Below are 12,987 nucleotides of genomic sequence, written 5' to 3'. Positions count from 1 at the left end.
GAGACTGAAGAATGGACCAAGATCAAACCAGAGCAGTGTGAGAAAATCTTCTCTTCTGACACATTGGTTACTGTTCTCTAACTCTGCTCAATGTTTATACCACTGCTGTACACGCCAGTACAGCAGTGGTATAGCCACAGCTGATATTCTATCAAATTCTGAACGGCAATTTTTTTTTTCAGAATTTCAGAATAAATCAAGTATTAATACTTTGTTCTCTAATTTTGATCTCCAGTGTATGCACATGCTTCAGTTTGCAGGTGGGCAGCTGTTGAAAAATATGCAATAAGCACATCCATAGAGAAACGATGTGGCTGCTGTGATTTATGAGGGTTTAAATTTAGCAGCTTGCAGGGATTTGCTTTTGGTTGGCATTGGCAGTGTTGTTTTAGTGCACCTTATAGTTCAGGTCCCACAGACCGGAGAACTCAGGCTCAGCTAGGCTGTCAGCCAGGCTTTGGTGGTCCACTTCCTGCTGCATAGTGTGCTCCAGGTCCTCGACATCAGAAGAGGCTGACGATGAGCTGCTGCTGCCACTGAACTGTATTGACTGCTGGACAAATGTACACACACACACACACACACACACACACACACACACACACACACACACACACACACACACACACACACACACACACACACACACACACACACACACACACACACACACACACACACACACACACACACACACACACACACACACACACACACACACACACACACACACACACATTCACACACACAGTTAGGTTATAATTGTTAATCTCTTTACACAGTAATTTCACAAATATCCTCTCAGATGTATTGAACCACTCACGACTGTGGCTCCCTCCCCGGTGGATGAGGGGAGGCAGTGATCCAGGTGGTGCAAGAGCTTCTCTCGTGCTTTCCCCAGAGATGGGAACTTGTTAGTGGTTGAGGGTTTAGGCTTCTTTCTGCTATTTACCAGCTGCTCCTCCTGAAGGAGCTTTTCTACAATTTCCACTCTCTTTGACTTCTGCCTCTCCTCCAATTCCCTGAGAAAGGCAAATCAACAACACTGCATTATACTGAAATGCGGTCATGTATTCATCAGCACACAGCGAGTGAAAACACCCACACACTGCTGCATGGAGTGGGAGTGGAGGACATGCATGTGGGAGAGGAGAGGAGAGGAGAGGAAAGGAGAGAGAGGGGACGTACTCTTCCTTTCGTTTTATCTCCTCTCGTTGTTTCTCTTGGTAAAAATGCCTGATGCTGTTGATTCCTTGGGCCTGAAGGGATTCTCTCTGCTGTCTCTGTCGCTGCTCTTTCTTCTGGCTGTTTGCTTTGGCTCGGCTCTGATGGATCCGTAAGCTCTCCTAAAGAAACAACATGAGATTAATGAAGCCATGAAAGTTAAAAGACATCTGACCCAGCTTGGAAGAGAATTTGGTCACAGTGGATGGTATAAAAATTCTGCATTAACATTGGTACCATTGATTATCACTCATGTTTATACAGTTGTGATGCTACATTGGCTGTTTCAGTAGAACTGTCCAGCTTTGAACAATTTCCCCCTGGGATTATTAAAGTAATGATTCTGATTCTGATTCTTTGGCTGCTGTTAGTCATAAACATCTGTGAAGCCGGATGTTACTGCAGTGAAAATCAAACAGCTGACACAATTATCTAAATGAAATCTACAGTTTAGATGCAGTTAGATTTCCCCTAAACATGTAAAAAAAAAGCCTGCTAACAATTATAGTTGAGTATTATGCGCTGTTCACACAAACAGTAATTCAAGTAGTAATTCAGCTGCAGTAATTCACAAATAACTCATCTGTGGGCAGAGAGTTGCTTTTTATTTATTTATTTTTAGCTTTGAGGCTAATTTGACGTCCTCAAATCTTGCTTTGTCCACAACTTACAGATACTCAGTTTCTGTAAGTTCAGAGGAAAGAAATCTTCACATTTAAAAAGCTGAAAAGAACTTTGACTTTTTTTTTCTTAAAATATGACTCAAAACAACTAATCAGTTATCAAAATAGTTGCCAGTTAGTTTGAAAAGCTGAAAAGTAACTGACTAGTCAACTAATCGTCACTCGACACAGTTATTACATGCATTTTCATATACAGTTACATGTGTGCCATTGTAGCACAAATCACACGGGGCAAAGTTGTATCACTATGTCTTTAAAGGTTTATGAGAATATAATGCATCATAAATATGGTATGGTTTTCATTTAAAGGGTTGTACACTTGATCACTTTGGAATGATCTTATATTGCAGGGTAGATATATATAAAATGTTGTTAATAATACGTAGTGTTTCTCATCAGTGGTAAAACAACAACCATAATGCTGGTCCACTATCAGTATGGGTGGGTGATGCTGCTCACTTGCGTGGCTGCTATGTTAGATTTCAATGACTTGACAGCCTGCATCCTCTTCTCCAGGAACTCCTGATTCTGCTGCTCCTTCTCAGCCACCTGCTGATGCATCCTGAATGAAACGGGGACAAAGCATGGGAATGATCAAATACAGTACAGAGAGAAAAATGAATGTGCCGATACTGCCCTGGACTGAAACGTCCAGGAGCTGAACAACAATGATTCAGAGAAAAGCTTTGTCTATAACCATAAGAAAATACCATTCACTATAGCTTTTAGGTGGTAAACACTGACAGGCAACATTTTTTTTATAAATATTCTTTTTGGGTAAACAAAATGTATGAGGGTGGATGGAGTTATGAGACAAGGGGGACTCTACCTACAACTATGGCGGTTATAAGAGCTGCAATCATGTAAATTAGATTAAATGATTTCGGTAACTGTTGATTTAAACTATTTTGATTATTAATTAATGGTTTTGAGTATTTTTTTTTTTTAAATGACCAAATTCTCTGGTTAAACCTTCTTAAATGTGAATATTTTCTGTTTTTTCTACTTCTCAACGACATAAATCGGAATATCTTTGGGTTGTGGACAAAACACAACTTATTTTGCTGGTAATATATGACTAAGTGGCCAGAAGGACGAGTCCTCTGAGATACATAAACCAGATTCTTTTTCTAGTCCAAGCCCTGTTTATTGGCTTAAAAGCTCATTACCTTTTGATGGTTTCTTTCAAGTACTTGGCAGCTCTTTTGTGGCTTGCTTGGCTTTCTTCAATTTTCTTCTGACGTTCAGCCTCCTCTTCCTTCAGCATGGCTGCCTGTTTACTGTCAGGACACATTCACAAACATTTATACACATATCAGTCTGGATATTGAAGGTTGATATATCTGACTCCCTAAACAGGCTTCTCACAAAAAGAACCAATAAAAACAATACTTTCACAGGGGGAGTGATACGCTGGATATACTTTAAGGCGCTTGTATTTGATCTCATTTCAGTGCTAAAATGAATAATTTATCATCCTTTAGGAAGTGCATATACTGTACTGTAAGCATTATTTCAGTTACGTTAATGTCACATCTTCTACTGCCTTGTTTATTCATTGAGATGAATAATTTTGTATGTCCAACAGAGCGGTAGTACATACACGCACAAAAAGAATACACAGTGAATGTAAACCATGGTTGTTTTTCCTACTCCCTAAGATGCTGCATCTTAAGCTGCAGGTTCTGGCTGGCTTTCCTTTCCTGCTGCAGTCTTGTCGCTGCCTTCTGGTTCTTAAGGGCCCGGAAGACCCGCTCCTCCTCCTGCACCTCCTGTCGGAGCGAGGAGAACCTGCCAAGCTCCACCTCCACCTCACTCAGCTCCAGTCTGAGGAGCAAAGAGGAAGTTTAACATGCTGACTGATGGTGTATATTATCTACCAGCACATTCACTGACTGTAGCAGTGAGACGATAGACCATTTATTTAAATCATGATTAAGATCAGACCAATCAACTACATCCATTGGTCTAAGAGATAAAATAATACACCTTTATTGTCAAGTCAAGTAACAGTAAATGTTAAATGCTAAATGGTAAATGGACTTGCATTACTTTCTAGTCCTCGCTCAAAGAAAAATAAAATGTTGTTTCAGGAGTAAGCCTGTAGATGCCATTACAGTAAGGATGAAACAATAAATATAACACTATACAAGCTTAACAGTGAGTACTAAATACAAAAAAATATAAAAAATAAGATTTATTTAAAAAAAAATGAATAATGTGTATACACAGAATAAAATAATAAAGTGTCTACTGCCAGAAGTAAGTGGAGCCAGTAGTGGAGCCAGCATGGTTGAAAAGTTACTGCATAGCAATGCTATTGCACATGAAAATGGGTAAGAGGAAACAGACAGTCACATTGAGTGAGATAATTGCATTATTGCATTTAAAAGACGTAAGACAATTAATTAGCATTCACAGTGGATGAAAATATTTGCATTATTGTACTTAAAAAGAGGTAGGATATCATATAAACAGTCACAGTGATTGAGATATAGTATAGGAGGCAAAAAATAATTGGCATTTAGAAAAACTACAATGTTGCGTCTGTATTGCAATCAACTGTGGGTTACTAAATCATTGAAATCTGGTGAAGCCTGCACCGCGAGTGGACTCTCTGGAAGTCGGTAGAAGGTTTGCTTCACAGACTTTTGGATTCAGCCAAGGTTCATCAGACGCCTTAACAGTGGCTTGTAACACTATTTTAGTACAGACAGTAATCATAGTAGAATGGGCCCTTCCGATTGGCTTTGTTTTTGGATGATGTCACAAACTGTCGCGGCCAAAGTTTGGGCAGGTTAAACTTTTTGGATGGATGACCATTTTTTGTTTGCTCCCCTGGTGTGAAATAAATGAGGGGGCTGCAGTACAAATGCCTGTAAGAACAAGACCTTACTCTCAACTGTGGACTCACTCTTGTTGCTTCAGCTCGGTGTTGATGTGGCCCTCCAGCTCCTCCTCACTCTGCAGCTTTTCACACAGATGCTTATGCTGGGCTCGCAGTCGAAACACTGCCACACTGCAGAGTCAAATAAACAAAGAGTGGAAGGTACAGAAACATCTGAATATGAATACAAAGTACAGACAGGTCACCTGTTGTCTGCAGCTTTCTGTCGCTCTATCTCTTCCTCCAAGTTCTCTCTCTGCTCCACCAAATGTTCAATGTTCTGACGACAGAAATTGAGCTCTTCTCTGGAAAAAAGAAACAAGAGAAATAAGTTCAAGTGTTGACACATAGAAACATCCCAGATCAAAGCCAATCACAAGGAACATTGTGTGCAATGTGCTCAGAGCACCAGGCTAATGACTTTTCTTTTGGCCATTGATGATCTAATGAAGATATTGAAAAGCGGAGAGTGGACACACACGCACACACACCCCTCAACTACTTTGAATTGCCAAATGTTCTTTTTGCAGTTTAATGGTCTGCAACAGGACAATCTGTGACTGGGGAAAAGACTGTCATAAAAAGAAAATTGTGGCACATGGTACTGTAAAAGCTGTAGATTGATTAAAAGCCAGGTGTGCTTGGGTTCCATTAAACTCATGTTAGATCAGAGCACAGTACAGCTCAACTGTGACCTCTGATGTTTTGAGCCAAAGGAAAATTACATGCCAATGCCATTTTTGCTGGGGACCACATCACAGTTCATCGGGTGCCTAATGGCTCGCAGTGCGGACAAATAAAAAGGGGAAGGAAAGGTAGCAAGAGAGGACATTATGGCAAATGTTCTCTCTTCAGCTGAAACGATTTCCTGCAAATAGATGAAACAATTGGTACAGAAATGATTGCCCCCTGTGTAAAGAGGGCGAGAGGGGAGAGATCTGGGAAGTTCTGGGAAAAAAGTGAAACTGAAAAGATTGTGTTTTTTTCTCGGCAATGCAACAACCGTTGACAAAAACAAAAAAATTCCAGGTTTGCCATCACGTATACAGGTTCCTGTAGAGTCTAGAAAGGCATAGGGATCTCTATATGATGTGACTTTGGCTCTAGAGGATCTGTTGATGCCAGGTCCAGACCTGGCTTGCAGCACGCCATGCTCCTTCTGTCGGTGATAGCAGTCCAGCTGGTCCAGGTTTCGTCTCAGCTTGAACATCCGTGCTGTCTCGGCATAACTCCTCCTCTTACTATTGACGGCCACACCCGCAAGGTCACCATCACCATCACCTTCACCATCATCCTCTCTTCGGGCAGATGGACAACTACATTTAGGAAACATCTCATGTTTAGATGTTGTAAAATCTGACTATGCATTATGTACATACAAAATAGTATACCACTATTATGCCTGGATGTGTTTGTACTAAGCTGATGTTTTAGGATGTAGAGAAAATAATAATCTATTCTGTAAAAAATAATAAAAGATATTGAGTTTTGTCATTTTTTTTATAAAAACATCATATTGAGAATGACAGTGAGTTGAGGTTTTAAATACTGAGAGGGAGGCAACATAATTAAGGATATGGGTTTAAGGATTAATACATGGACATTTTAATTTTTTTATTTGATGAGATCAGCAGAAAAACAAAATCACTCACTCATAAACCTCTTCTAACCACTTCAAATCAGGAGGAAGGGCTGGTTCTTCATCTGTAAAGGCCTGTTGGTCTGTAGAATCTTCTGAAAGATAATATTAATTAGATGTATGTATACAGTAAATATATATATACATACACCTCTGTGAGATATAATTAATAAACTCATTTAAAACAAAAGGATATTGTCATGTGTGACTGTGAATTTAAGAGAATATAGAGACTACAGTTGTAGTCACTCGCCTTCATTCTCCTCATCACTGCTGAGGTGGAGACCCAGAAGTCCACACCTGTCTGACGCCACATACAATGAACTTTCTCTGTCTTCGACGTCCATTTCACCCTATTTATGAATAACACAGGTGTATATCATTAGACAAACCTTTACCTTATAGCTATAACTTTAACATTGTCCCGAGAATCTGCTGAAGGCTAACAAACGTGCTTACTGAACCGTTTGAAGCCACCTCTCTCAATTGGCAGACATAGCGTTATTCCAGCAGCCATAGGACTCATTTAAAAAGTTGAAATGTCATTTTGTCGTTTGATGGATTATAGATCTGCCGACTCAAAGCTGGGCTCTTATTTAACAGAGCACATGTTTATTCGTATTTTTGAGGTGTGCGTGACATTGCCACTAATTAAGATTAACATTCAATCACCACATTTCTGAATGGACTTCGGCGTGTCGTTTCTCGACAGGGGCCAGCTTAGCTTAGAAAGATAGAAAGCTCGGCAACTTCGTTAATGCACAATTAATGCTGAATGTAGGTCGTGTAAAAAAAGTTAAAAGCTCAATTTAAGGAACACTGAGCCGTTACCTTGCTGAGCTATGCTTTTCTTCTCTTGTCTCGTCTTCTCAAATGACTTTCTGACAAATAAAGTTACTCCGCCATGTTTGTTGTTGTTTCCAAGGAGACGGGACGCAAGGGGCGGGGCTTTGTCAACTGAAAACACTGACACCTGCTTCCGGCTGATAAGCATAAATACTCTAATATGTAATAATACGTATTTTTTTTTATTTTTATAACTTTAAAGGTTATGTAATGTAATATTTTTTTGTCATTATGACCCACAAGGACCGCCGAAATTACCCAATAAGACATTAAATGGAGAATATTCTAAGCTTATACATGTAAATTAGTGTTTTACTTATTAAATATGTGCTACTTTGCATTTATTTACAGAACAGAGATGTGAACATTAGGCCAAGTTCCAAATGTCTGTTTTATTTTGCTGACATTAGAGTCAAAGGTTTTTACAGAGGGATATCTATTTTTTATTATCCCATAAATCAGAAAACACTGAGTGGCAAAGAATAAATAAATTCATTCTTCATGTTTTTGAGAATAAAATGTCGTATAAATCAGGTTATGAATGATTCATATGAGAAAAAGCCCTCTGTAAAAACCTTCAAAATAATATTTGACTATTTCCCAGTTACTTAGCCTACTTGTAGCATACAATAAGACAATTTGTTTTCTCTAAAACAAGTTTTCTGAAATGTTATGTTTAAATACCCGAATAATGTATTACCTAATGCTAACTTTTGGTGAATTCAGGAGAAATCTACAGACAAACAAAAAAGTATAGTAAATGTTAAATGTAAAATAAATGTTTATGGCAGCAAAGTATAGGCTGCTGTCTGGTAAAGGAGAAATCACTTATACAATCTAATGTATAGTAGCCTACTGTTCTTCCAATCTGAGCACTGATTAAAAGTATTTTCTAATACTAAATGAACACTGCGCAGACATTTTATTTTACATGCAGACAGTGATCTTTTGTGACTTTCTGTTGTAACACTGGTTTACTTCTTCTGGCTGATATCAGTCAACACACTCAGCAGAAAATCTCTCAGCTGGTTCAGAAACAATGTTAAATCTGTGAGATGTGCAAATTGCTTTGTCAAGCATGGAATATACCGTATGGCCCTATCTGATTTACCCTGAAGAAAAATGTTAATTTGTAGTTGATCATTATTGCACTGGAACAATAGGCTTTTTGCTGGAAAACTTATCTTTTATTTGACCCAATAGAGCAGTCGTTCATTCCACCATATTGTTGAAGAGTAATCTAGAGGAAGGGGAAGGAAAGAAGACTGTCTCCTACTGTATAGGAATATTTTTCCATCACCATGAATGAATAAATAATATGAGTGTGCATGTGTGCCTGTGATGTAGGATAGAGGGCAGGTTTTGTTGCAGAAATAAAGACAGAGCAGAATGACTTGGATGGAAACAAAGACTCCAGATTATTTGAATGGTCAACACAACAAATACACATCATGCAAAACATGAAGACATAAATATACAATGTAGAAGTCATCGTAACAAGATTGCAAAGAGCTATAAAAGCACAGAGATTTCATCAGCCCTATATAAAGCATGGCAAACTTTAGGCTGTTTAAAACCCCAAAGTAGAGGGAACAAATGATTTCAGTTATATGTGTGTTTTGCCCTCTGACGGAATGTGTACCTCCTCCTTGATGGCAGCATTGGATGCCTTTGCCCTCTGATAAGCTCAAACTCGATAAACATGCAATATCATTCAAGTCAGTCTTTTGTCTATTTTAGTTGACTATGCTGAGGTTGCCAAACCAACAAACCATACAAATTCAAGGTAAAAAACTAATAATTCATGTGTTGTAACTTTACATGTCAGGGCTTCTGGTGACCTTATAGACAAGATAATGTGAAGACCTCATGGAAAAGGACGTGAATATAATTCAACTGATCATAAACACTGTGGCCAATTATGTGAATACACCCAGTCAGACAACAGTCAACACTTGAAGTGTTCAAATCAACGAAATGACTAACAGAAGTCATCTGCTGAAGGTGCACCACTCAGAACAAATTACTGCATCAGTTTTAGACATTTCAGATATTTTGCTGTCTTTGTTCCTAAAATTGCATCTAGTATTTATGTAAATGGTGTCTGGTGATCATTACAGATGTTTATTTATCTAATGATTTATGTTTTATTGGTTTATAGATTTTCTATTGTAACTGTTCCAAAGTCGAGGCTCAAAACCAGAGGTGCTGGTGCCTTCTCCCCCAGGGCCCCTCGACTCAGGCACAACTTGCCCGAGGAGTTAAGGCTTTCTGAATCAGTGACTTCTTTTAAAATACTTTTTTGAGACTTTTACTTATTCATTTTATTATTTCATGGTCTTTTTGCTGTCCTCTTACCTTATCATCTGTTAATGTTATTTTTCTTGTTCAACTATTGTTTTGGGAGGAGGCCTCGGGGAAGACCCAGGACTAGGTGGAGAGATTATTTCTCCATACTGGCCTGGGAACGCCTCGGGATCCCCCAGTTAGAGCTGGTTAATGTGGCCCGGGAAAGGGAAGTTTGGGGGTCCCCTGCTAAAGCTGCTGCCCCCGCGACCCGACCCCGGATCAGCGGTTGAAGAGGAGATGAGATGAGATCTATTGTTTTTACTGTTATTAAAAGCGTCCTACTGTTTATCTCCCCCTGTTGATGTGCATATACTCTATGTATGGATTTCTAAGTGCTTTTGTCTTCGCTCTGCCTGTCAAAGCACTTGAAAATGTATTTAAAGGAGCTATTCAAATAAAGCTATATTTGTTATTATTTTTATTATATATTGATTTTGATTATTTGGTTTCCTTGATCTCGATCTGTATTGCCATAACTGCATACTCAGTTTCAGATGATTTTATTTTAGAAGAGTCATAATGCCAGAATAGGCCAAGAGGCTTTTTTTCATCTGCATCAGTTTTGACTTTTAAAACATCTGTCTCTCCACACACATTCTGAAAGTACAATATGAAGTTAATCCTCAAGTGTAATCACCTCTGTGCTGCAATAATAGAGCCTGAAATGAGAAATATGACTGTGCATTAGAACAGAAAGATACAGCAGTCTGGGGTGCAGATGTTGAGCTGAAACCTCACACTCCTCGCTTCCCAAAGAAAATGGGTTCACATTATCTACATACTCAAGTTAGTGAAGTCTGCCAATCAGATGCTCCTGGATGACAGACACAAAAACAGTGGTGACGGAGCAGAAACCTTTAAGAACCACCTCTTCTTGTTGGCGTTTGACTGAGTTGAGCTTGACACCTTGACTTTATCACTCTGGTTCCCTCAACAAAAAGCCAGTGGGATTTCTGCACTGGATTTTGGATAATTGCAGAAAACAAGCTTTGTGGAAAAAGTTTGAAATCTTCACAAATGAGCACCACTTTTATTATTTTTGAAGCATATAGCCTAAATGCCATCACCAGAAGCAAAAAGCTAACGTTAGGTTATATATGAACTACAACACCCACTCACATCCAAAGGATTTTGCATGTACGGCATGATGACGTTTGTAGTTTCATTTAACTACTTCTTAGCAACCGCCTTTTTTAAGACGTGTACAAGTTTCAAAATTCAGTGGGTCATTTAGCCATTCAAATCTCTTGAGCCTGTGTTTACCACATTATATGAGGTATCTAACTGAAAACCAATTCAAAATGACGAGACTCAAGAGGGACTTTGAGATCAGGGAACAGGAAGTGCAATAATGCTTACTTGATTCAGTGTGGACCATGGTGTCAACTATAGATTGTATATAGGCTAAAGATGTACAGCTCCCCAAAAGAAGCCACAGAGTCTTGATCGTCGTGCCAAGCAGTGTGCAACAAGAGTCACCAGCACAAACTGTTCTCTTTTCAGATTGACAAAACCATGAGGAACCTGTTTTATCATGCTTTTACTGAGTCAATTTAATCCTTTTCTTTGGTGTCATGGTTTGGGAATTTGTCTTTGAAAAACCAAACCTCCTTGAACCAGATTGTAAGATTGGCTGGTAAGTGAATTGGTGAGACACAGATGAACTTGGAGCTCCTGTACATTGGAGAGGTACAGCGGTTAACCACCTTAATTATAGATGACGTCTCACACCCTTTACGTGGTGAATTTCAGCACCCTCTGGACGGAAGTTCACGGTCCCAAAATGTCCCAGTTTTGTTCCCACGGCATTCGCTCATATGAATAGGATGTTACTGCATAAATAAAATATAATACCGACCCTGTTCTGAGGCTAGAGCTCTTCTGTACTGTTTCTGTATTGTTTGTGTATTTTTCAGATGTTTGTTTAAATGGATGCCTTTTTCTTCTCCATATGTACTGCAAACCAAATTTAACGAAGGGCATAAATAAATAACCTGAACCTGATCGTGAACCTGAACCTGGCAGTAGGCTATAGGTATAAGTCCCACCCCTTCCATGTTTGTGAACAGGCCAAACTAAAAAGTACAAAGTACACCTCAAATACATTTTTCCAAAAGATGGTTTCTATAATTTAAGGTAGCCTAGTTTTAAGGGGTGCAGATCTGAGGTCAGGATTGGTAGTTAGGATAATATTTTTTTGACTGTATGAACTCACACATTTCCACCATAAATCACCACTTCGTAGAGACTCGCCATATCATTTAAAAAGTACTGCACATGGAATAATTTACTGTGCTGACCTTTCTTGTTTATTTGTCCTAAACAACCAACAGAGCGTGTCACTGCTAACTTAACTGTTACATTAGTAAATCCTGATTTTAAGGGTCTCGGGCATGTAATGTCTCCTCACACCCGATTCTTCTCAACATATTCCTTTTCTCCCAGTGTGTGGGACTACTTTATGAAAATATGAAGCACTTTTTTTTAAAGCCTGCTGATCATCAGCATCTGGGTAAGAAACAACCCCTTCATTTGCATTGTAGTGGAGGAGAGCAGAGATGGAATGTGGAGTCAGAAATATATTTGTCAAACATTATTTGTTCCACCATTTCAATCATTTTGTTTAGATGTGAAACTAAAATGGGAAGAATGTGAAATGTGAGCGTACATTTGTTTCATTTTAAGTGATTTAGGGTAAGGAATTGTTTCATTTTAGAGAACTTCCCAATGAGCATACAGGCCTACATGCAATGTAAGTCAGTCTGATACCAGTTAAGCATCTTGGTGAAAGACCCTCACTTTCTTGTTTAATGGGGGAGGTCTTCCGCCTATGACAGCCTCTGCTGCTTGTCCTTTCCCCACCATAGTGAAACACGACTTTATTTGAGATAGTAATTAGCTAATGGATGGGCTTCATATGTGTCAAACATTACATAACATACTACTGAAGTCCTGTGTTCGTGACATGCATTCCTGCCGCCCCCACTCCTCCACCCCGCCAGATTGAATCTAACGTTTAAGCAACTGAGGAAAATGACAGATTAGCGTCTCTCTCTCTCTCTCTCTCTCTCTCTCTCTCTCTCTCTCTCTCTCTCTCTCTCTCTCTCTCTCTCTCTCTCTCTCTCTCTCTCTCTCTCTCTCTCTCTCTCTCTCTCTCTCTCTCTCTCTCTCTCATGTTGCTGGGGGACAGGCAGCGGCGGCAGCAGCATCGTTGGATCGGCTCGTTGGTGCGGTCGTTCTCCGTCTCCTCGGTGCGCTCTGCTCCTGTGCGCTCCTGGACGGGGAGGAATTGGGGACCATGATCATGGGGTCACCATCACCACCACCACCACCATCATCATCAGCAGCATCAGCACCAC

General features: G+C 39.5%; 1 protein-coding gene across 1 annotated transcript in view; it reads right to left on the bottom strand.

Annotated features, from left to right (window-relative positions):
- Positions 1 to 6,780, bottom strand: part of cfap74 (cilia and flagella associated protein 74) — a gene marked incomplete at both ends in the record, with an annotated part of 51,461 nt that extends 44,681 nt beyond the window's left edge. Inside the window, 11 exons of the mRNA XM_083919303.1 lie at positions 398 to 550; positions 824 to 1,022; positions 1,189 to 1,346; positions 2,367 to 2,469; positions 3,077 to 3,187; positions 3,561 to 3,734; positions 4,822 to 4,926; positions 5,001 to 5,099; positions 5,928 to 6,092; positions 6,447 to 6,528; positions 6,687 to 6,780. Of these exons, the coding sequence (XP_083775429.1) occupies positions 398 to 550; positions 824 to 1,022; positions 1,189 to 1,346; positions 2,367 to 2,469; positions 3,077 to 3,187; positions 3,561 to 3,734; positions 4,822 to 4,926; positions 5,001 to 5,099; positions 5,928 to 6,092; positions 6,447 to 6,528; positions 6,687 to 6,780 (1,443 nt within the window). The remainder of the gene's footprint in view (positions 1 to 397; positions 551 to 823; positions 1,023 to 1,188; positions 1,347 to 2,366; positions 2,470 to 3,076; positions 3,188 to 3,560; positions 3,735 to 4,821; positions 4,927 to 5,000; positions 5,100 to 5,927; positions 6,093 to 6,446; positions 6,529 to 6,686) is intronic.
- Between the last annotated feature and the right edge of the window lie 6,207 nt (positions 6,781 to 12,987).

This window comes from Echiichthys vipera (genome assembly GCF_963691815.1).
Source record: "Echiichthys vipera genome assembly, chromosome: 9".
Lineage (NCBI taxonomy): Eukaryota > Metazoa > Chordata > Actinopteri > Perciformes > Trachinidae > Echiichthys > Echiichthys vipera.
The sequence above is the reverse complement of the archived record's forward strand: the minus strand, read 5'-3'. Positions and strand labels throughout refer to the sequence as shown.